This window comes from Typopeltis vanoorti, chromosome 25, assembly GCF_054136105.1.
Source record: "Typopeltis vanoorti isolate ZY-2024b chromosome 25, IOZ_Tvanoo_1.0, whole genome shotgun sequence".
In the NCBI taxonomy this organism is placed as follows: domain Eukaryota; kingdom Metazoa; phylum Arthropoda; class Arachnida; order Uropygi; family Thelyphonidae; genus Typopeltis; species Typopeltis vanoorti.
The window spans coordinates 55,262,617-55,288,113 of record NC_143573.1 but is presented as its reverse complement, the minus strand read 5'-3'; the positions used below and the strand labels follow the sequence as shown (position 1 = coordinate 55,288,113).

Here is a 25,497-nt window from a genome sequence, read left to right as displayed (position 1 = left end):
TTCCTACATCATTTATGTACAAAATAAGCAGCAATAATCCCAGAACTAAACCTTGCGACACACAACTAGTCACCTGTTTTCACCTCGATTCTGCCCCTCCATATACTACTTTTTGATATCTGTCCAGCAGCCACCCTCTTATTCACTTAACCAGTGTCATATCCCCATTTGTTCTAATTTGCATAACAAAGTTTCATGTGGTATTCTGTCAAATGCCTTTGCAAAATCCAGCAGAATCACCATATAGCCATTTCCTTTATCCAACTCTAATGTCACTCTATTATAAAAAGATAGTAAGTTACTAAGGCATGACTGGGCCTTCACAAAGCTATGTTAACGTTTACAGTATCATATTTTTATCCACCCATTCTTGAATATCCTTTTTGACCAATTTTTGCCAAAATACTTTTACCACCACACCCGAGATACTGATTGATCTATAATTTGCTACCACAATCTTAGAACCTCCCTTATAAGAGAATTATTTTGTCCTCTTTCCACTTGGAACTACCAGAACTGAGACTTAAATTAAAGAGCCTAGTCAGAGGCATTGCCAGTTCCCTTGCACATTCAAAGAAAACCCCAGCTGATATCTCACAGCTGTATTTACATTGAGATTCTGCAATATCCTAAGAACCTTCAGTTCATCTGCCTCTGTTCCGACATTAGTATTTGTCACATATGTTAAAGCAATAATCTCACTAGATGATATACCCTTGCAAATTGGTCACTAGTAACTTGACTATTTTATATGCTTCTGTCACCCCTTGACCATCTTCACTCATTAAGGTTAATCTTCCATAATCATTCTTCCTCTTACTTGCCATATAACGAAAGAACTCTTTGGGATTCCATTTGGCCTGCTCACCTAGACTCTTCTTATCTGATTTTGCTTTCATTTTCATACTGGTTACCTTTCTTGCTTGAGCTTTATACTGTTCATGAATTTGCTGGTCACCTTTCTTTTTATATACATTCCACAGCATTTCTTCTTCTGCAGCTCGTGCTTAACGATATTACTCATCCATCTAACTCCTACCTGATTAACCCTTCTCATCATAGGTATACAATTTAATATTGCTTCCTCAAGATGACCCTTAACTATCTCCCATGGACTATGAATATCCTTATCTTACTTTGCAGTGTTTTATGCGATGGCACAGATTTAAGCTTGTCATGAACAACTGCCTTGTAGTTCCACATTTGTTTTTCCTTGACAGAATATTCCTCATCTTTTATAATCTTCCTAGCCAAATTTGCTTGGTTACTTTCACCAATCGGAGGCAGTGTAGTCGCATTGGTTATGGATAGCTCTTCTGATCCTATGACCAGGTACAATACTTTCACACCCCATCATAGCCTCCATCACATGCTGCCTCAAGTAATATGGTTTGTATTGGAAGAAGGAATGGAATATAAATTCCATTCCTTGTCATGTGATTCCTTCTTGGCTTGCATTCATTGTATTAATTTGGTGAATGATGTCTTCCAGATCATTCCTGGAACTCCCTGATCCATAGCAACAACCAACTGTATATTTGGTCTGACTGGCCTTAATCTCACACTAGACTTCTTCAAATGAACAACCATCCTCCTGTATATCTCCTGTTCTTTTTGGCTGCATTTCATCCGCTATCATCAGCAGTAGCCCTCCTCCATACGGTCTATTTTCCCTGAAAATACTAAATTCTTTACTTCCTATCCCTGTAACTACATCATCTGCTGTTAGCCAAGTCTCACTAATGCTTATGACATCTGACGAGGTTGTCCTAACCAATGCCAAAAAGCTCCTCCCTCTTGTTCCTGATACTTCTGCAATTAATATATAGAAACTACAGCATCCTTTTAGGACCCCCCCCCTTCCATCTACCTTTACTTCCCGAATTGACTTCCCTATTCAATATTTTTGCTTGAGAGACTAGATTCTGCACTTGGTCATTCTCACATTCACTTGCTTCATAGGTGTGCCTTTACACAAACTCACCTGCTTCCACTCTAATTCTTAAGTTTTCTTGAATTTGTGCTTCAGCATGCTCGGTGAACATGCTTTCTCTAGAGACCTAACACCAAAACCATTTAAATGCAGTCCATCAGCATTGTACAAATCTTTTTTTTTCATCAAATATAGACCACATATCCACAAATCCTACATTATTCTTTCTGTACAACCTATGTATAGACTCATTAGCTAGCAATGCCCTCCTCCTCAGTTCACCTGTATTATAGCGTGGTAGGAGACTTACAATTTTTACCTTCTCACTCTTCAGTTTTGCCTCTTCTAACAACTCCTTTACATCCTCCCTCATAGAATACTTCTCTCCTTTCAGATCATTTGTGCCAACCAAAACAATCAATTCCTTCGACTTTCTGTTTTGCATCTGGATGGCGTGACTAAAATTGTGAATTTGCTATATATTTTTCAACCTCACTTGTTTGCAGTGATCTGTGTTAAAATAAATAAAAAGGGATTGTTAACTAAGTATCTTTCAAGTGTACTTTTTTTTTATCATACTAATGATATATTTCTTTATTTATTTACTGTCACTAGCTATTACACTTTTTTAAAATTTATAAATAATTTTAATAGTATTATTAAATATCAAATTAATAGTAAAATTAAATTATAATATTTTTTCTGTTTATAATTAGACTTCATCCTATTGAAATTAGATTTCTATAAATATAACATTTTTATTTATTTTTAATGTTTTTAACTGTTTTCTTTCCCACTACTTAAAATTCTTATATTTATGAGAGTTGTTTGAAAAGAAAAGTTTAGTAAATTTCCAATAGATGGCAACACAATTCATTCATTCATTCATTCATTCATGAATGAATTGTGTCGGCACGTAACATCTTTTTCATGACTCCTGGCAAAATTTTAGCCACGTGAGATGCGTAGTTCTCGTTTGGGAAACATTTAAAATGACTGTATTCACAATTTTCATAAAAATATAGAAAAACGAGTTTCGTGCAGTGATAAAACACTCTTATTTGAAGAAGTGGATGGCTGTGCAGATCAAAGCTGAGTTAGATGCAGTTCATGGGGACTGTGCACGAGATTAAAGACTATTTATTTTTGAATAAACGAGTTTAAGCATGGTCGTAAGTCCGTCAAAGATGAAGCGCGCTACTGACGCCCAACTTAGGTCACTACAAAGGAAATAATTGACAAAATCCATGGTATCATTATGGAAGACCGCTGAGTGAAATTGCGTGAAATTTCTGAGATTGTAGGCATCTCAACTGAACAGTTGTATAATATCCTGCATGAAAAATTGCACATAAAAAAAGCTGTGTGTGTGTGTGAGAGATCGGCACTGCGATTGTTGACTGTTGATCAAAAACGCATGTGAAAGACATTTCAATGCAGTGTTTGGTGATGTTTAATCAGGATTCGCAGGATTTTTTGCATCGATTTGTGACTGTAGAAGAAACTTGGATTTACCACTGCACGCCTTAGTCCAAGCATCAGTCAAAACAAGTGGACAATGCCTGGTGAAAGAGCACAAAAAAAAAGTGATGACTGTTTTGTCAGCTGGGAAATTGATGGCCAGTTTTTTGGGATTCCCAAGGAATTATCATGATAGACTGTTTGGAAAAGGTTAAGACAATAACGGGAATCTATTATGCTTTGTTGTTGGACTGTTTAAAAGAAGAAAACTTAAGGAAAAACAGCCAAGATTGGTGCACAAAAAAAGTGCTCTTTCATCAAGACAATGCATCCCACACATTGGCCATTGCAATGGTAAAATTGCATGAATTGAGGTTTGAATTAGTTCCACATCCACCATATTCTCTGGATTTGGCCCTGTGTGGTGACTACTTCTTGTTCCCAAATTTAAAAATTTGACTTGGTGGGAAAAAATTTTCTTTGAACGAGGATGTCATCAAGGCTGTCACTATTTTGGCACAATTTGACAAATCCTACTTTTTAGATGGGATGAAAAAATTGGAAACTCTGGACCAAATGTGTAGACCTCGATGGAGACTTTGTTGAGAAATAAAAGTGATTTTTTCCAAAATAAAAAATGTTTAACTTATTTTTTTTTTACCAAACTTAAAAAAATCTCCTCGTAGCTGCAGTGAAATTATTGTATTGTTCTCTGGTTGCTCTTTATATCATACTAGGGGGCTCTGCCCCCTGGTGCCTACAGCCCCCCCCCCCCGTGTTCCGGACTGGTAGGCCGGTTTTCCTTGAATTCAGATGACTCGAATTTTGAAGACTCGACACTCAGGATAGCCCCTGAGTGTCAAGTCTTCGAAAGGGGGTGGGGGGTTCTGGCACCTATGGTGCCCCACCCTTCGAGTTCCGGACTGGTAGGCCAGTTCTCCTAGAATTCTGATGACTCGAAAGGGTCCACCCCCCCGAGTTCTGGACTGGTAGGCCAGTTCTCCTTGAATTCTGATGACTCGAATTTTGAAGACTCGACACTCAGGGTAGCCCCTGAGTTTCAAAACGTTTCAAATAACTTAACAAAAAATGTGACACAAAAACGTTACATAAAAAAGCTTATCATTTTATATATATAGGGTAGATTTAAGTATTGAAAACTGACTGCAAATAATACCCTAAATAATACTGCTTTTTAGAGCAATACAAACTGTATTAAATCTCTGCCATGAATTTTAATTATGGAATTTTAATAACTGCTCATACACAAGTACTGTGTTATGAGCAGTTCTTAGTATGATTTAAGGAATCTAAATTATGTTCATAGTATAGTCTTATATGGCACAACCATTTTTATTTAGAACAACATCGATATTCTTGTCTAGGGTTACTCAACAAAAGACATTGTTTCCTTTGGATAGAAACAGTTAATTGTATTTTACAGATTGATAATAATGCAGATCATGATTTATATTTCTAGATCTGCTAACTAGAGTAACTAGAATTTTATTAGTTATATTTTTACTTTTTCTTGTCATATTATTTATTTCTTAAATTATAGTTTTGTGATTATACAGTAATCACAACATGTATATTTAACAGAATGTATGATTACACATTGCCATTCTGGAAGTCAGATAACTCATTCAAGGATTGGTTAACTGAAGATTTTATTTGAAGAATATAATTAAAAGATCATACATATACGTAGCTGAATTTAGTTTAATAAAATGATCTGTAATTCCAAAAATAAAGCTGATTATCATATAATACATATGTGTAATCTATAAAACTTGCCAATGCTATATTTTTGACACCTATATAACAATTATTGTCATTATCTGGGCATCTCCATAAAGTTTGAACACTCATTCGAGAGGCCAACACCAATCATTATTTCACTGATAAAACACTGACCAACATTAATAATTTCTGTGTGGTATCCTGTCATATGCCTTCACAAAGTCCAGCAATATCATAGTGTAACCATTTTTTTTTATCCAAATAAATTTTCTCTTCATTAAAGAACATGAATACATTCATGACTATGCTTCCTAAGATAGAGTACCATAGTCCTATTTGCCATTCCTGTCTGGCTGTAATCACAACTCCTAAGGTAGTAACTGTGTACAATTTGATCTTCCATCTTGGATATCTTTTATACATAAAAGAATTATATTGCCCTCTTTCAATTCCTTTGGGAGTGGAAAGAGAACGAGATAATTCTTTTATCACTGAACAGATAACAGATAATTCTGTTATCAAGATAACTCCCTTATTAGCACTGAGAATTAAGCATCTGGTTAAGGACAGAACATTCACAAGCTGATATATCATTTAATCTCATAGCCATATTCACATTGAGATTTCATAACATTCTAAGCATCCAGTTCTATCTGTGTCTCTTAGAAAGTTACCACTTAAATAATTTAATTATTTCTTTTGGCCTACTCAATCTGAATTTTCCTTTGTTACCATGCTATCATTCTTGTCTCTATTTTGTACTGGCTATGAATCGCTGATCATATTCATCTTTATATTCCTTCTGCAACATTTTATTTATTTATTTATTTTTACCTCTTGGTATAGGCAATATAATTCTCCCTTTGGTTACTTTATTGCTGGAAAAATATGTATTCAAATCTCATTGGTCTTATCATGAAGAAATGATACAAAAATTTCCCAGAGAATCAATAGAGTGCCTGTTATCATCAGTGATAATATAGTGATATGCAGTGTCAAGAGAAGAAAAAGTTTTGATGTAGATATATAGAAGAAAAATTGAATATCAATGTTTTTACATGTAATTTGACATAAAATTGTCATTGTCTTAATTTGTAGAAATGCTGATGAAAAACAATCTGTATGCTGTGTATTTTTTAAAGTTTCTTATTGCTGCTGTTATATGTAGAAGCAAAGCAGTTTTTTTTTCCTTCTTTTAATATCAGAAGTGCATAGAAAATAGGCAACTCGATAGCCAGATGATTGCCAATAATATCTAGTTCTCAATGTTATCCATTCAGAACAGCAAAAATTCCCGAAGTAAATCTTAAAGCTTATTCGAGAGAAAAGATTGGCAGAATCATAATTTAGTCATGTCTAAGATTCAAACAGCTAATATCTCACATTAGTTGTAAGTAAACTTACATCTACATTAGATGTAAGTAAACTAAAAAAAAAACTCAACTATAAAATAGGAATATAAAGCTCTTTGAGATGAACAGTCAAAATGGTCGGGAATTAAGAAAATAGCAGAAAAATGCTTAAGCAAGGAAAAGAGAACCTAGAAAACCTTGGATACATCAGATAAGATGATCTTCAGGATAAATAAGCAAAATAAAAGGCAAAACAAACAGGATGGAGTGAGCAAGAATATGTAGGATTAAAGAACAAATTATTCACAGTTCAAATGAAAGAAAAGTGGATGCAGGAAAGATGACAGGACATTGAAAATGTGATGAAAGAAGGAAAAACAGAAACTGCATATGCATTAATAAAAGAAATGCAGTACTGTAGGCAAACTGGAATGGTCAAAAATCAAAACAACAAAATCTTGACAGATCTAAAAGATACAAAAAAGAGGTGGAGACAGTATTTGGAGGAATTGTACAGCGGACAGGATTTACATGTGAATGTAATAGTCAAAATGGATGGTGCAAAAGTGAAGGTGAAGCTGCTGATATTCTTAGAGAAAAGTTTGATAAACTACTTCCCCACAAAAAATATAAAACCATTAAGTTGAGATGGCATAAGACCAAAATTAATAAAAGAGTGATATGATGAAATCTAAGTTGTTTGAACATGAAAGTCACAAGTTACAAAAAAGGGAAAACATTGAGAGACTTCAAAGGGTTATAATTCTAAATGCAAAAGAAAGCTGATGGTACATATAGTAAAAATTATTGCACAATTGATCTTTTATCACATGCTTCAAAAATACTTCTTGAAATATAATGAAATGATATTGCTGGATTTTGCAGTGCTTGATAGGATACCACATGGAATGCTGTTATGCAAAATTGAAACAAATGAGAATAGATATAAAATTGGCAATTTGGATACGAGGATGACTGATAGGACACTTATCAAAAAGTAATATATGGAGAAGTGGAATCGAATAGAGATCAGGTTAAGACTCATGGTAGGCTTTGTGCTTGGACTGCTACTATTTAATTTGAACATAAATGATACAGGAAAATGATTTGAATGGAGATATTCAGTTGCTTGCTGATGATGTAAAATTGGATAAAACATCATGCTTGCTTGCTGATGATGTAGAATAATAATTAATCAAGTGATGTAGAGAGTTTGCATGATAATTTAAATAGGCTGACAGTATGGGCAAAAGATAATTGCTTCCAATTGATTATGGGGAAAGTGTAAAATTATGCAGTTTGGGATGAAATGTTCTACCCAAAGCATCAGTGTGGTAGTACAAGGTATGTACTACCACACTGATGGAACTGTACTCCAGGAAATTGTGAAACTAAGGATTTCGTTCTGTTAGTGGATATTACTTGTTTTTGAAGAGCACACTAACAAATAGAGATAAGGAAGTTATCATTCTGCTCTATATGCCCTTGATTTGGCCATATTTGAATTACTGTGCTGAGGTCTGATTAGCTGGGGATGATTAGGTAGCAGCACTAATAAATAATACAAAATTGGAATGAGACATAAAATAAAAGGTAACCATAGTGAAGACTGGTTTGGATTCAGGAAAAAAAAAGTGCAAAAGGGAATCAGTCGTGGCATAAGTCAAATCATAAATTACTGGAAGTAGAGTGTGCATATTGCTTAGTAGATTGGGAGAAAGCATTTGACAGGGAAAAATGAATATCATCAACTTGAAAAGGACAGAAAGTTATATTAATTATACAGAAAAACAGCTAGATTTAGTAGAGATGAGAATTCTGAAATTACTAAAATTAAGATGAGTCAAGATTTTTTTTAGTACATATGTGTTGAAGAAACAGTAAAGGAAATAAATTATGTTATACTTGACAATATATCATATTCTTGTTTTAATCCTTTACCCAAGCATGAGTAAATAAAGGTTGCATATGAAGTATCTTTCTTCACAACTTGTATATAGAGGCTGTTGATTTCAAATCATTTCCTTCAGCATCCCATAACATATAACTATATCCAGGAAGATACTAAGATTAAATAAATGCAGAATGCATATATTTTCCATATACAAGTAGCAAAATGGTGTATCACCTGTTATTAAATTGCTCTGGATCATAGGTAGATGTAGAAAGTTTTTTTTCCCCTTTGATTACAAAATATGTTGTACAAGAAATTATATTATTTTTTTAGTCCTTATCCCAAGTGTAGGCAAAAAAAAAGTTTGCACATGAAGTGCCTTCATGACTTATCTGCTTATGATGAAAAGTGGAAATAGTGTTCCTGGATTAGACAGACAAATGATATTATCATATTTGGTGATTCTAAAACCTAATTGCAAAATGTTTTGAAGATTATGGACAGAATTTAAAAACCATAATATGATTATAAATACCAATGAAGCCAAAATCTGTTACAAGTAGAAACCTGGTCACTTATAGGATCTCATTCAGTAATGAAACAATGCATCATGGTTTAAAATTTTAAATATTTGGATTGCTTGATAACACTAGATGAACTGTAAGCAGAAGAAGCTTTAACAAAACATGTGACACTTAATTCTCATCCAATACAAATTTGGAACTGTGTATATCATAAAACAAATGTTTGGAGTATTGCTCCTTATGCAAATGAATCAATGACTTTGTCTAAATAAGACTAGATGAATGGAAGCATTGGCAAAAGGTACTAAAAATTTAATGGACATGAAAAAAGTGATAAGTCAAAAAGTATGCTAAGAAATAGGAGATGACAATTATCTCCTAAGTACAGCAATTTAAATTTCTTAAATGATTTCTGGAAGAAGAGGATTTGTAGGAGATAGTCTGAAAAGCCAAAGCAGAAATTTCTAGAACAAATGATCAGGACATCCCATTAACACAGCTGCACCACATGAAAAGGATAGTAAAGGACGAATGCAAATGGTAACAGAAATACCCTTTTCCCTGACTACATAGACAAGGAGGGTTCCTTTACTTACTGCCACTACCACAAGTAGGTAGTTAATACAATTTGAAATTTACACTAACTCTCTGATAACTTCTCATGTTTGACATTTTTGGATAGCAAAATTTAAGATTTAATATCTTTGAAAGGAGAGGGGGGGGGCACAGGGTGCAAAGGTGAGGGATTATAAATTACTAATTAATATGAATATTTGAAATAGTCATATAGTATGAATTATTTGTATTAGTTGTTTGAAGTAAATACATTATTAATCACTATAGTAAATAGCTTAAACTTTTATTGCTGTCATTACTGCCTCTAAAGATAAAAATAAATTTAAAAAAATTTTCCTTGATTGTGCTTCAACTTGTTGTGTGGGTGGGTGGGTGGGTGGGGGGAAACTTGCATATTCCAATGATCCTACAAGTTATACCAGCTGGGCAGGTCAAAGGAAAGAGATCAGGCAAATAGAGTCACCCTGATCCTCGAAGTTGGGGGTTGAGTATGGGCTTAACAACCTTACCTTAAAAAAAATCTACTGGTCACAAAACAAGTACCAAGTAAATTTTCACCTGATGGACTTGAATGGATATCACCCCAAGCTATGGAATAATGGATTCTAAATGGAATCATAGACCATAAGAAGATTATGTTCTATGATCCCATTATATGATAAGAAGATTATACAGATTTGGAGAATTTCAGGAACTTACACATGAATTACATAGCTATAAAATGAATATTATTATTATTACCCAAGACCCCATGGAGTCAAAGACTCATCTGGGAGGGCCTTTTATCATACACACAGCTCATCATACCGTGCTTTAAACACACTCAAATTCTCTGCAGACACTACACTCTCAGGCAAGGCATTCCAATCATTCACAACTCTGCATGAAAAAAACCTGCTTCTCACACCCTCCTTGTACAGCTTCCAGGGATGACCTCTGGTTCTCCTTATCTCCCACTATTTTCTGTAGAACCTCTCCAGCATTGATCCTATAACAACCCTTTAATAACTTGTAGGTCTCTATCATATCTCCCCTCCTCCTCCTGTCCACCAGACTCTGCAAGTTGCAGCTTCTCAATCTCATACTTGACTTTCCAGAGGCCATAAACTACCTTAGTCAGCCGCCTCTGGATCCTCTCCAACATCTCGTCATCCTTCTGAAAACCAGGTGACCAAATTTGGGCACAATAGTCCATGTGTGGCCTAATCAATGCCTTATACAATGAAACAAGAATCTCTGCACGTCTACAAGTCGGTATCCTCAGCATCGTTCCCAGAAGCCTTTGTGTTGTCTTCACAATTTTGGCTATGTGTCCCGTAAATTTCAGATCCTTATCGATTATCACCACAGATCTCTTATTTCCTCCACCTCCGACAATATATCCTCACCAAGCATAAATTCTGCATCCTGTTTTTGTTTTCCAAATTTTAAAACCTTACATTTTGCAACATTGAGCTCACATCCCCATTCCTGTGCCAAATCACTCAATTTATTCAAGTCTTCTTGCAAGGCCACAACATCTTCTCTACTCTTCATGGTTCGTCCCAACTTTGCATCATCTGCAAACAACTGAATATCTCCATCCAAATCTTCACCAGTATCATTACTGTACAAGTTAAACAGTAACGACCTTAAAATAGACCTTTGAGGCACACCACTAGTGACTTTCTTTTTCCTGGATATCGCTTCCTCATACACAACTTGTTGATACCTATCAGATAGCCAGTCTCCAATCCAGTGCACCAATCTAATATCCAACCCTATCTACTCTAGTTTGACTATCAATTTATTATGCAGTAATCTATCAAACCCTTTGTGAAATCTAAGTATATTACTGTGTATCCATCTCCTCTGTCCATGGAAGCAGTCACCAGTCACCTTATTGTAATAAGTAGATTACTAAAACATGACCTCCCTTTAGTAAATCCATGCTGTCCATGAAAGATAATACCATTGTTGTCAACCCAAATCTGGATCCTAGTTCTCACAATCTTCTCCAACAACTTAACCACAACGCCTGACACACAGATAGGCCTATAGTTTGATGCTTGAGTTATATAGTAGCGATACAAGAGACAAGATGGATGGGATAATGTAATTTGAAGAAAGATGACCTTTTGCTACTCTATGGTGAAAAAACAGCTCAGAAAAACATGAATTTGGATCAGGTTTCATTATCAGGAAAAAAATTATGGTCATCTGTGATTGAATTTATAGCTTTTAATGAAAGAATAAGCAAGCTAAGATTACTAACAAAATGGTTCAGAATAACTTTAATTAATGGACATGCACCCACAGAAGCTGTAGAAGAGGACATAAAAGATGAATTCTATGAAAAACTGGAATTAATCCTCAAAACAAAAAATTCTACAAAATAATATAATTATCCCATGAAGAGATTTCAATGCAAAAATTAGAAAATAATAAATATATAAATTATTGGAAGCCAAAGCTTTCATGAAGAAACAAATACAGGAAGTCCCCAACGTACATAAATTCAAACTTGTGCAAATTATCATGAAAGGTTAGATAAATGGTGAATTATAAAAGATTTAGTTAATCTGCCTACATTATTCATACGCCATCTGATGCACTCTTTGACAAGGCAGAGAGCACTTGGCATATGTGTGCACTTTCCTTATTCTTGCTTTCAACATGGATGTGCTATATTTTTAGAATTTGTGTGGATCCTAAAGCCTCATAGTCCTTAAAATGCCAAAGAGAAATAAATGTCCTGTTAGCCTGTTATTGAGCGATTTATGAAAAGAAGAAACAAGCCATTGTTCAGTCATCTCTTGATGATTTCATAAAAGTTGAATGGCCAAATTAAACTTTTTTTTTTCATTTTTATATTTCTTGTACTATTTATACTGTATTACAGGCGTTCCCAACCCTATGCCCGTGGGCACCATGGCGCCCGTCGACCAATTTGTGTGTGCCTGCCGCTGTTCAACCGTGTGCCGTATAGTTTGAAATAATCACGTGCACATCACGCAACAATTCATGGCATGCTATATGATGCATGCATTAATGACACATGATGAGTATTAAACGCATACAATGTAAAGTAGATGTGCCTTTGAATTTCTTCATTATCTGTTGCTAGTTATATGCGCATAATTTTAACAGTGTTAAAATCTTGATGATTATTTAAGAACTGGAATATCATCATATTCTCCTAATTATGACACACTGGCCAATGAAATGCAATGCCAAAGATCACACTAACTTACATATATATATTTAAATTTTTATATAATGTAAACTTTTAAGTAATAAAACATTTGATTATAATGTTAACTTTGCATGTATTCATTTAACAAAAGAATTCAAAAAATTTGCTTGAAAAAATAGATGGTGCCCATTGCCCTACCGGTATTTTAGAATGTGATCTAGGAAACAAAAAGGTTGGGAACCCCTGCTGTATTATATTATATATTATATTTGCATTAATAATTACATCTTGAAATTCAGTTTGTGCATGAATTCTGTGACTGAAACTAACAAAAGTTGCCTTTAGAACATGTGCACTACCACATACACATACTGTAAACACGAAAGCAATAGGGTGTGATTAACTCGTAAAGGAATTAAATCTGATTTTATGTAAAATTTGAGTTATGTAGAGTTTGTAGAACATAACTCTCACATAAGTCAGGGACTGCCTGTGTTAAAAGAGAATGATTAATTTGGACACATCTAGGAATTTAATAATAAGCAGCAGTATGTTTATGAGGAAGAATATATACACACACAAAAAAAATGGTCTCTTGATAGATGTACTTTTAATCAAATAAACCACATCATAAGCAATAAAAGACATAGGAATTGCATCCAGAATATTGACAGTTACAGAAGAACTGAGGATGATATTAATCATTTTCTAGTTGGTGCAATTCTTAAGGTCAAAATAAACAGTAAATATTTTTCACACATGTGAATCATCTGAGATACAATATTAAAAAAAAACTAGTAAGACAGAGGGGAGAAAAAAATATGAGATTAAGTTTAAAACAAATTGAAAACTAAGCAGTTGAAATAGAATGAAAATACTGAAAATTGCTAGATCCATATCAAGGATAGCATAAAAGTTGCAATATAAACTCGACTGGAATTCAAAGTAAAATACAGTGATAAAAAAGGGTTGATGAATAATGTTAACTGGCAGTAAAGAAAAAAGAAGTAAGGCTTAATAATCCATATGATATTCATGTTGCTTAGAGATACAAAGAGGGCAGCAAAGAAGCCAGTAAAATAATCAGACAACATTGAAAAGAAAATTTTTACATAAACAGATTAGAGAAATCCATAAACAAATTTACGTTATATAACAAAAGAAAATTTTCTATGATATTTGAAACCAATAAACAGGACCACATTTGAAAACAGCAATAATCAACACTAGTAATGGACAAACTAGCTACTAGAGATGAAAAAGCAAACAGGTGGAGAGTACTCTTTAACAAATTCCTAAATTGCAATGAACCTGCTAGGTCTTCTGAACAGAAAACTTATCATACCTATCACCCAAAATATTAAGCCTTCACTAGCAAAAGTAGAATAAAGTACAAGGCACTGAATATTAGCTGAAAGCATCAAATATGGCAGTAGTAATAAATTAACTACAGACATACATAAACTGGTAAATTTAATATGGAAAAATGGAGATTACCCTCAAAATGGAAAAAATCATTAATCATATCAATATATAAAAAAGGAAACAAAAATGAATATGAAAATTAAAGAGGGCTATTGCTTCTGTCTGCAGGCTACACAATTGTATCTAATATTTTACTTAAAAGAATCTTACCATATGCTGAAGAAAGTATAAAACAAGTCTGCAGTTGACTAGATTTTTACACTAAGGCTGATACTAGAGAAAAACTGGGAATTTAATAAGCAGATCCATTTTTATTTATAGATTTTAGAAAAGCATATAATAGCATTCATAGAGAAGACCTTGAAGTATTAAATGAACTTGGAATACCTCATAAAGGAATAAATTTAATCAAAATGTGCACTGCTGAAAGCCAAAGCTTAGTATTGGATAATGGAATTAGATCTTAAACTTTTGCTATTAAGATGGGTAATGAAGCAAGGGGGATGCTCTTTCACCCATCCTATTTAGCTTTAAAAAATGTATTTGAGAAACTATAAAGGATAACATTAGCAGAACAGTAGTATTAGGATATACAGATGATATATGCCTAATTGAATTTGATGTTGAAGAGATTAGAATTACATTCAGAAAACTTCTGAGAAATTAAGATTGTAAGTAAACCAGGATAAAACCGAATATTTTAAAAGTATGTAGACACAACAAATCAATGGGAAAATGACCAGTTTGCCATTGATAACCTAAAATTTAAAAATACACTTCCTTCAAATATCTTGGAATAATAATTACTCAAGATAATAAAATTAGTACAGAAATACAAGCTAGAATAAATGCTTCCAATAGATCATATTCACTACATCATTTACTGTCTTCCAAAATTCTATCAAGAAGCAGGGTTAAAATAGAGAACATACAAGACAATCATTGGACCTGTTGTTTTATATGGAGCATAACAGATCAAGATGTAAAAACTTTGCAGAATCTTTGAAAATAAAATCCTTAAAAAAATATTTCTATCTGTAAGAGCTAACAAAATAGGTGAATGAGAAGACTTAAAAACTATATGAACTCTGTAGATCCCCACTTTTATCTGATGAAATCAGAGTTTGCAGTTTGAGATGGCTTGGACATGTGGAAAGAATAGATAAAGAGAAAATGACTAAACATGCATTCAAGATGAGGCCTGATGGAAAGTGACCCAGAGAAAGACTGAGGCCATTTTGGAAGGATAACATTCCAAGAAAGACTTTGCTGAGATGAGAATCCTGGACTGAAATGCTCAAGAAAGAAAAGAGTGGAAGAAATTGGTACTTGAAGCAAAGAACCTAAAGGTTCAGCAAGATGAAGATTTGAGCAGCAGTTTCCTAAAATATCAAGCTCTGATTTTGTAAATACTAGACAGCTAAGCTGCCCTGTTATTTTACTAATGGCAAAATTATCACATCAAATTAAGTATTAGGTAAGCTGAATCCTGATCTATTACATCTGGAATCTGCAAAGCATAGCTCTTGACTGCCAGATACTGGATTACTAAAGGAGAAAGATTCTCGTTTCAAGATATATTAACAGAGCATCTTAGATCCTTGTTTTTTTTTTATATATATATATACGATTGAAAAACTATTGTCAAGGAGAAAGTTTATATAGAAAGAGAGAGTGATAAAAAAAATCAATACATTCAACAGTAACTCACTTCAGAGGACATTTACGTATTCATATCTTTGAATATGTAAATGTCATGGTTCTTATTATATGACACCTCCATGGAGTCCAAGTACTCATTTTGAGAAGCCACTCCACATTACACAATGCGACATGATATACTATGAACAGCACATGATCCATCATCCACACCATCTACATGGTATTTTTTCTTAATTTTATGTGATTTCTGGCTGATTTGTCTGTTTTGCAAGATGAAAAAACCCAAATTTCCAAAAGAAAAATCTGCATAAAAATTCCTCTTGTCATGACAAGAATTGAAATCAGCCCTTTTCTTATCAAAGGGTACATGTCTTAATGGTGTCTTAATTCATTTCTGAAATCTCCAGAAACTGATCGTCTTGACTTCTTAGAATATGGCATATCCTTCGAATTTTTCCCCTCAGGATGCAGTTGTCCTTGGAAAAAGTGAATCACTTAAAACACGAACTCATTTGTTTCCTTGTCTCTGCTCCTTGTTACTATCATATATAAGCAGAATACTCCCTTATCAGTTATTTGCTCTCACTGGTCCAAAGCTCTAGGAGCTGTGATGTACCTTTCACTTTTTTCTGTGAACCTCCATATCTCAGGCAGTGTAACAATGCCCTTTGGTTGGAAACATCTGGGTTTGAATCCCATCTAAGATGCAACAAACCTTTATAAGGGCTTTCAACTGAAGGTGAGTCAGCCAGTCTCATACAGAGATAATAGCCCCCCCCCCCCCCCCCCAGAAATCTCGGTTTTCCATCCCTTTAATAAAGGCAGACAAGCCAGAACACATGCAGTTAACACCCATAATACACTGTCCTCATTGCCTTAGTTACGTCGTAATTCTCAGCAACAACAGCAGCAGCTCCTTTTGCAGCACCTCTATAGAACAATCTAAGGATAGCATAATGTTGGAGAAATCTGCATTCAACATCTTTCAGGATATGTAATCTTTCTCCTTTACAGCAATCTGCTGTTTATCTGACATTCATATTCATGAACAACAATCCTTCAGTTCACTGACCTATGCATTTCATGTAATTGTACTTCAGTTATCACAACGGCAAATTGCCTTCCTGTTATGGTCAAATAAATGGTAGATTACTCTAATGGTCTTCAACTTTGCTGATTCAGTGTACTCACTTTCTTACTAACCATCAGCCTTTCTAAGTGCATTCTTCTACTTCCTACTCATTCAGATGTAGTCTGAATGACTGTTATACATAGCCATAATATTAGTCATAACTGGCCAATATTATGGCTAATGTATATTTAATTCAGTTGACTTAATTCAATTAGTTCAGTGATTTTATAGCTGTAATTTATCTCTAATTAATAATTTAATTTTTTTAATAATTTGAAAGAAAAAAGAAGACTATAAATGGCATCCAAAGTAAACCAATTTGAATGCTGTTTATAGAGTTGACTTTTTTTGATAGCTAGTTGAAATTAGTTGTATTTCATTATCATCATCAAATTCGTGATATGCACCTTCAAGAAGTGTACATGATACATATGATAATACTACATCATTAAGTTTGCATTATTACTAGTATTTTATAGATAGATTTCTTCCATTTAACTCTTATTTGTCATTTCTGATTGAATGTCATCTACTCCAGCTGCATTTCATATATCAGGAGTTTGATGGACTTTTCTATCTCGACTATTGATAGTACTTCTGACTGCATTTCTTTTGAAATTTACTACTATTGTTCTGTCACTACTTATTTAATAATCTTTCAGATCCTTTTCCAGATGTTCAAAATATCTGTCTATTATGTCACCTTTATCATCCCTAATTCCTTTTACATTATTCTTTCCTACATTTCTAATTTTTTTAATGGTCTCCAGAACCTATTGTCACCTACATGATATTTATCTTCAGTTTTCTTACCAGAATCATTCTATAAGTTTAGTTTGTTATATTTTTCTCTGCATATTCATTGAGTTTACTTGCTGACTTTGTCAAAATCATTCAGTATTCTTCTTTTACAGAACTGCCTGTTCATATGTAGGTAGACTCAGTGACAGTAATCGAGTCCACCTTCACTACACTTACTAAGACTTTTCTTATTTCTTGTGTTTTCTCTCCAAGTGAATATATATAGATTTTTATGAGGAAGCATGCTGTTTGTAATGACTATTCCATGTCCTAACAGAAATTCTCACATACTTACCATTATTGTTAGCTTTACCCTTTCTCCATATTTTCCAAAAATAATTCTATGCTTGAGATGGGTTTCTTATTTTCAGATTTCTCAACCATTGCTAAAGTACCTCACAGCCATATTCTTTCTCCTATTCATAATTGACCTTCTGTCACTAAGTGTAAATTCTGTCCATAGTTTTGTTGATGACTAATGAGTTTAATCTAACCTTACTAATGAGTTTAAGAGAAGGTATAATAGCTGGTGTGGGTGATGTATGGCCTCCTTCGATGAGTCAAGATCAAGATGGGTCTTCTATGATCTTTCACACATATTTCAGTGGCATGAGGATAGCCTTGCACCAGAATACAATCTGGTGCAACTTCAAGCAAGGAATATCATACTTCACCTCTCCTCATTTTTGATAATACTGAAATCTGCATGCAAGATCACAGAGAAATTTTTTGGATTAAGTCCACTCCTGGTCTCTCATGATATAAACACTATCTTCTTCTATTCAAGACATTACCTCCCACCTTTATAAAGCTATCAATCCCAAATTTACCTATCTTAGAATACTATTCTCAGATATAGGGTGGTACATAAATATATATATCTACTCTATATATATCAAAAGATAAGCCAAAATTTGAAACGTTTTTATGTCATTTTTTGCCTTTTCCGGCTTACCAGCCTGGAATTTGGTTGGGCACCCTAGGTGCCAGAGCCCCCCCTAATATATATATATATATATATTTATAAATATATTAGGGTTACCAAGTAATTTTATAAACTTGGTTATTTTACTCCTAATCCCAAGTAAGCAAACAGTTAAGTTTGCACCTGAACGTAGTTCAAGTCTAAAGGTGGTGCAACACCAGGACAACTCATTGTAAAGGTGGGTAAAGATCTGATCACTATTCTTAGTATTTTCCATAATGTAAAGCACATCTCACTAAGAGATGTATACTGCAATACATTATGAGTGGGGTCACTACCCAGACTGGTTTCAACCTTTTTTGAGGTCTCCTCAGTGAGTAGTTAGACCCTTGTTCATTTTTAATATGATATTGCCACTGATGCCATCTCTTCACTCCTCTAATCTTTCTTAGAACTTTCATATGTAGTCTCCTTTCTTTGATCAAATGTTTTATTTCTAACCCAGCCATCTGATCCATAAATTAAAATTGGTTTGAAAACTGTCTTGTATACAGTTAGTTCAGTGTTTTGACTAATTTTTATTTTATTCCATATAAATTTATTTATTTGACTTCCTACAACATCATATTTGCTAATTCTGTTGTCTGTTTCCATATTTAATCTGCTGTCTTCGGTAAAATTGTGCCTAAATAGCTGAAATGTACTTGTTATTCTATAGGTTCACCATTCAGAATGCAGTCAATGTCTTTAACATTTTTGCCTGTATTCATTGTTCCTTGTCTTTTTATTGCTGATTTTCATACAAAATTTATTGCAGCAGTTATTCAATTCATCCAGGGAATCCTCCAGAATTGTACTGGATTATTTAGAAATATAACATTATCTGCATAAAGTAACGATTTGAGATTAACATCTCCAATTTTGATATCAGGTGAATGCCACTTTCCTTCATAATGTGATCCATATAGATGATGAATAATAGTGAAGATAATGTATATCCTTGTCCCAAACCTAATTTAACATCAAATCATCTTCCTGTACCTTCTTGAATTCTAACTGCTGATTTATAACTCAGATATAGACTAAGTATTGCTTGATATAATGTCCTATTTACACTATATAACTGTAGCATTTTGAACAGCTTTTTTCTTGGCATCTTGCCATATGCCTTTTCCAGATCTTTGTTATATTCCCTTGACTTCTCCACTATTTGATCCTGACCACCTCTATTTGGCCTGAATCCAGTTTGTTCTTCTCCAAGCTTCCCTTCCACAATATTTCTTAGCTGTTTCTCAAGTATACTTGTATAAATCATACAAGGAACGCTTATTAGAGAAATTTCTCTGTAATTCTCATGCAGTTTTATTCCCCTTTTTTATAGATAGATATTATGAGAGCTCTACTCCAATCATCTGGAATTCGACCTTCTGATAAGACCTTCTGAATTATGCATTGCAGCCACTGTAAAACTTTTATTCCTCTATATTTGAACACTTCTGGTAGAATATCATCTACTCCAGCTGCTTTCCACATTTCATGTTTATGTTGGCTTTTTGTACTTCAGGTATTGATATGTATTCCTGATTACAAACTTCTTGAGTGTTTTCTACCACCATGCTGTCACTGCTTGTTTCATTTAGCAATCTTTCAAAGTAGTTACTCCAGACATCAAGGATATCTTTATTTCCGGTTTTCATGTCACCTTTATCATTTCTGATTCCTTTTATAGTACTCTTTCCTCTATTTGTAAGTTTTTTCAATAGCTTCCAGAATATTTTGCTACTTTTGATATTTTTTTCTGTGTTCTTACCAAAGTCTTTCCATGACTTGTTTAGCTATTTTTACATAGTGCTTTGCTTTCTTCTTTTCCTTGACTGCCTCTTTAACTTCTTGAGTCCACAATTTGATTTTTCTATAATTGCAGACAAACTCACCACTTGTCTTTGGCTGTTTTCTTCAGGGTTTTCTCATTGAATTTCCATGTCTTGGTTCTTGTTTTTCAATCTCTTTCATTTTTTCTTGAATAATATTTGCATACTTGAGTCTACAGTTCGCCTCAGAAAGCTACTTGACTTTGGTTTGCTTTAAAACTTTCTTACACACACATACTTCTTTTCAATATGAAATTCAACTTTATCCTGCTCAGCACTAAATGTGATCACTTCCAATTTCGAATCTTCTGTAATTCTTATATTCAGTTTTATTTCCTCTTGTATTGTGAACCAGTGGGAAAACATTGCTATCCACAATTACATAGTCAATGAAAGTTTTCTTATTTTTTATGTCTTCTCTCCATGTGAATTTGTGCACATTTTTACTTTGGAACTTGGTGTTAGTTATAACTAGTCCATATCCTGAATGGAAATCCAGCAGGTACTTACCATCATTATTAGCTTTGTTTTCCAAATTTTCCCAAAACATTTCTGTATGTCTGGTAATCATTTCCTATTTTCTGTTTAGATCTCCAACGAGGACCAATTTTTCCTTTTTCATTGTGTCAGCTGCCTTCTGCAATGCATCCAAAAATTCCTCCACTTTTTCCTTAACCTTCTCTGTAACCAAAGATACAAATAAGTCTCATTGTCCAGTTTCCCTTTCTGATGTTTGCCCACATCACTTTTCTTGGTATTGCTTGCTATTCAAGAAGATTATCTTCACATTTAGTGTTGAATATTATAGCTACCCCTTCTTTTCCCTGATTGTTATTGCCTGAATATAATATCTTGTATTAATATCTCGTCTGTTTTTATTTTGTTTGTTTTGATAACACCTATTATGTCAATCTATTACTTATTCAATTTTTCTGCTGGTTCTATTTCTTTTCCACAGATGCTTATGTTGATGGTGCCAATCTTGGAGTCTGTTGATGTTGAATTGGGATTTATTTCAATGGCTTACTTTTTGCTGTTCTCCCTGGTTCTCTGATAAAAAAAAATAAAATAAAAATAATAATAAAAGAAATGGGGGGGGCTTGTTTAACTGGGTGGCACTCCAGCCAGCATTGTATTCTGCCATGTTGTACTGGAGCTTTATATTTGGTTTAAGCCAATAAAATAAAATTTGGTTGGCTAAATCCTAAATTGCCAGCCATCCTCATTCATTCAGTGTCCAGGTAGATACCTCCTGCACCACGAGAAGGTGAGGATTGTACATTAGGTCAGAAGCCCTGGTCAGTTCTCTGTATTCCTTAAAAGTCTATGTGGAGGTCTCCTCCCATTTATCTAGCTCTTACCCTTAAGCACAACTTTGTAAGTGCTATATAATGTTAAAAACTAACCAACCTGCCTAGCCTGACCTCTTGTGGTAAAAATAAAAATGAATAAAAAAAAAAATCAAAGTAAAATAATAAATAAATAAGAATTAAATTCATCAGCCAGTCAGACAATTCCTGTTTCTGATAATCAGTTACTGAACCTTACAGTCAGTTTTGGTTTTAGACTGCATTTTTTTTTCCATTTTTATTTTTATAAATCATATATTTTTGTAATTTTTTTTTTATTTCTACATAGTTTGGAAAACCTGCTCTAGAGACCAGACATGGAATTTTTCAAGCCACTTTAGCCCTCCAATAAGCAGGGAGGTAGTCTCACACTGGGCAATGAAATTCATCTCCCACCTAAAGACAATCACAAACGTCCATGCCAATGGCAGGAATTGAACCTGCAACCTGTTGTTTGGAGAGCAGGTATGCTGACTACTTGGACATTAGCTTAGGGTCCTTAAAAAAAAAAAAACACTTTTGTTTGTAGAGATAATTAAAATCACATCAGCTATTGCTAGGTAAAAGTAACTTCAATAAAGAAAAGTCAACAGGAGAATCGAGTTTGTTTTTTCTTAAAGGACTCTAGGCCAAATATAATGACCATAATAGGTCAACCAACCAATTATTGAATACATTAGATGTCAAAAATGGGAATTTTCTGATTAGCTAATGTAATTATTTATTTATTATTAATTTGACTTTGATTTTATAAATATATATATATATATATATATATACATACATACATACATCATGAGATGCCAGGCAGCAGGTTAATTAGTTTTAGACAATTTGTATTTTACAATGGTATGGCTAGTTACTTTAATATATATATTTTCCTGAAGATAGCCCTTAATGTGATGGTTGAAACATAGAATATTAATGTTATTTATTTATTTATTTTTAATCTCAAACAGTAGTTGGGTCTGTAAATATAGTATAATGAATGCTGTTCAGTTTCACTGAATGAAAGATACATCCTTTACTGAACCAACTTCTCATGTTCCTCTTTCATTTTGTCTACTTCTATGCATTGGAACTTCTCTATACTGTTAAAGGTTGTGGTCCTTAGGAAAACCTAAGAACAACCTCCATTTGTTCTGAAAACATATTCTTGCCACTTGATCATGCAGAGCTGATGTGCTACAGGTTTTGCAGCCTTGCATGTGTAGAAGTTTTTTTTTTTTGTGTGTGTGTGTGTGTGCACGTGTTCTGTGTGTATATGTGTATACATATATATATATATATTAAATATCATTCCCACATGAGAGGTTTCAGTGCCATGTGTGACAAAGTAATTAAGAAAATGAAGAAAGAAGATTCGTATTGATATATTTTTAAGTAAACCGAGTGGTGTAGTCTTTTTTTTGAGGGGAAGGGGGAGAAACTCTGTGAGGAAGAATTTAGGGAAATGTGTTTCAAATTGTAAATTAAAAAAACAAAACTTTTAAGAGGGGGAAAAATCAAGAAGGTCATTGTGCACTTAAAAGTATCATTTGGAATTGGATCAAGATTTATTAAATGGATATATTTATAACAGTGGCTCCATATTAGTGATGCTCTTTAGTTTGAAAAGACTATGAAACTTTATGAGGTATTTTCAAATGAAAGTGAAGATTGCTAGACTCATGTGGAGGTAGTGGGATTTTTGTTCCACAAATGAGATGGATAACAAGATTGACAGAAACAAACCATTATATAAGATTAACTGTCATATCATGCATTAGTTTAGTTTATGTGAAGCCAAGCTTCTTGCCTTCATAGTGGAAGATTTATTTTTTTATAAAATATGGATGTTTTTTTCTAGAAAAAGAATGATATTAGAAAATGTTTATTTGCTCCATCCATCTGAATTGTCTTATTATTTGAAATTCAGATATTTAAATTTCATCAATACTTGCTAATAATAAAACTAAAATTTTTCAGAATCAGACACTGAATCAACAACTAGCACTCCTGTGAAGAATCACCAAAAACATATTTTAAATTTAAGAAAATCACATATTAAAGGTAAATTCATTTTCTTCAGTATTTAATGTTAGAATATATTAATAGTTCAAAAGTAGCTAAATTGAAGTTCTGTAGTTGAAGTTTTAATGTTCTTCCTTCAACAGCAAGATAATTACTTATTTTTATTGTTTGAATTTATTTATAGTTGATGAACAATCAAGAGATTTAGGAATAAAGACATTGGAACAAATTCGAATAGAAAAAGTCCACAAGGAATCAGAAGACTACTTTTACGATCAAGGTAAATGAGCCATTTTTGAGATTAAATCCCCCATAACATTATTTATGAACATATTAACATGTTATTCATGAATATGTGAAACAATAAAAAGTTATTTTTATTTACAGTCCACAGTTCTCTAAAATTGCTTTTCACAAGATCACTTAAGATGAGCAGATGTATTTTGTCAAAGTGGTCTAGCCAAACATTGGATTATTAAATTTTAAAAGAGTAAGAGTTAAACCAAAACCTAGTTCAAAAACAAACCAGACTAAAAGCATACAATACTTTAGCCCTACCAGTCTTATTGTATGGAAGTGAAATCTGGACAATAAAACAAAAAGACAAACAAAGATTAATAATAGCAGAAATGAAGTTTATGAGAAAACCTGCAAAGTATACTCTATTTGATCACAAAAGAAACGAAGAAATTATGAAAGAATGAAACCAAGAATCAGTAATAGAAAAAATTAAAAAATATAAACATAAATGGATGGAACACGTTCAAAGAATGAAAATAGGAAGATTACCAAAACAAGCCCTAAAGTCAAGCCATTAGGAAAAAGAAAAGCAGGACGTCCTCTTAAATAATCATAAATAATATATGATTCAACGATGACTTCTAAGGCCGGAACTAGCCACGCTAGGCCTAAATCGTTGATATGCTTGATGATGATGAAAAGAATAAGAGTGTCAGAATATAAGATTTGGCTTGCTTGCTTTATCATTTCCAATTCTGCTACTTGACTATTTATTGGGGACCATTAGAGGGGAAAATTCATTGTTAAGATTCACATATTATGGTTTAGTGGAATGAAGACAGCAGAAGGAATGAATGAATTAAATAGGTTTAATTATTCTAATATTTCATCTTTTTTTTATTTTATTATTTATTTATTTATTTTATTTTTTGAGACATCATTAGTATTACAATGTAAGAACTATAATAGTGCAAATCACACAGTAAATAAGTGGAAAAGATTAGATTGAAAGTTAAAGTTCTAAGAGATATGCCCTATCTGGGCTGCTGGTAGGTAGCCCATGCTTACCTTATTCCTCACCCCATACAGATTTACATTCTCATTATACAGCTTCCAGGGATGACCACTTCCCTCATTCTGTGAAGAGCTTTATCAACATTAATTTGATAATAAATCCTTACTAACTTATATGTCTCCATCATATTCCCCCCCCCCCCATTCACTAGACTCTACAAATCGCATTTCCTCCACAATCTTTCTTCATATCGCCATTCCAAAGACCAGAAACTGTCTTAGTCAATTACCTCTGGACCCTCTCCAGTATCTCTTCACCCTTTTGAAAACTAGGCGACCAATTCGTAACTTATTTAATGGTATTAACAACACCAAGCAAACTATTTTATAAAAAAGATGTTTATTAG

General features: G+C 33.4%; 1 protein-coding gene across 3 annotated transcripts in view; it reads left to right on the top strand.

Annotated features, from left to right (window-relative positions):
- The window catches only part of LOC150092757 (uncharacterized), a 480,655-nt gene that overhangs the window by 214,442 nt on the left and 240,716 nt on the right, over positions 1-25,497 (top strand). For all 3 annotated transcript variants that reach the window (XM_090414390.1, XM_090414391.1, XM_090414389.1), the window contains 2 exons: positions 23,792-23,875; positions 24,021-24,116. In XM_090414390.1, the coding sequence (XP_090270516.1) occupies positions 23,792-23,875; positions 24,021-24,116 (180 nt within the window). The remainder of the gene's footprint in view (positions 1-23,791; positions 23,876-24,020; positions 24,117-25,497) is intronic.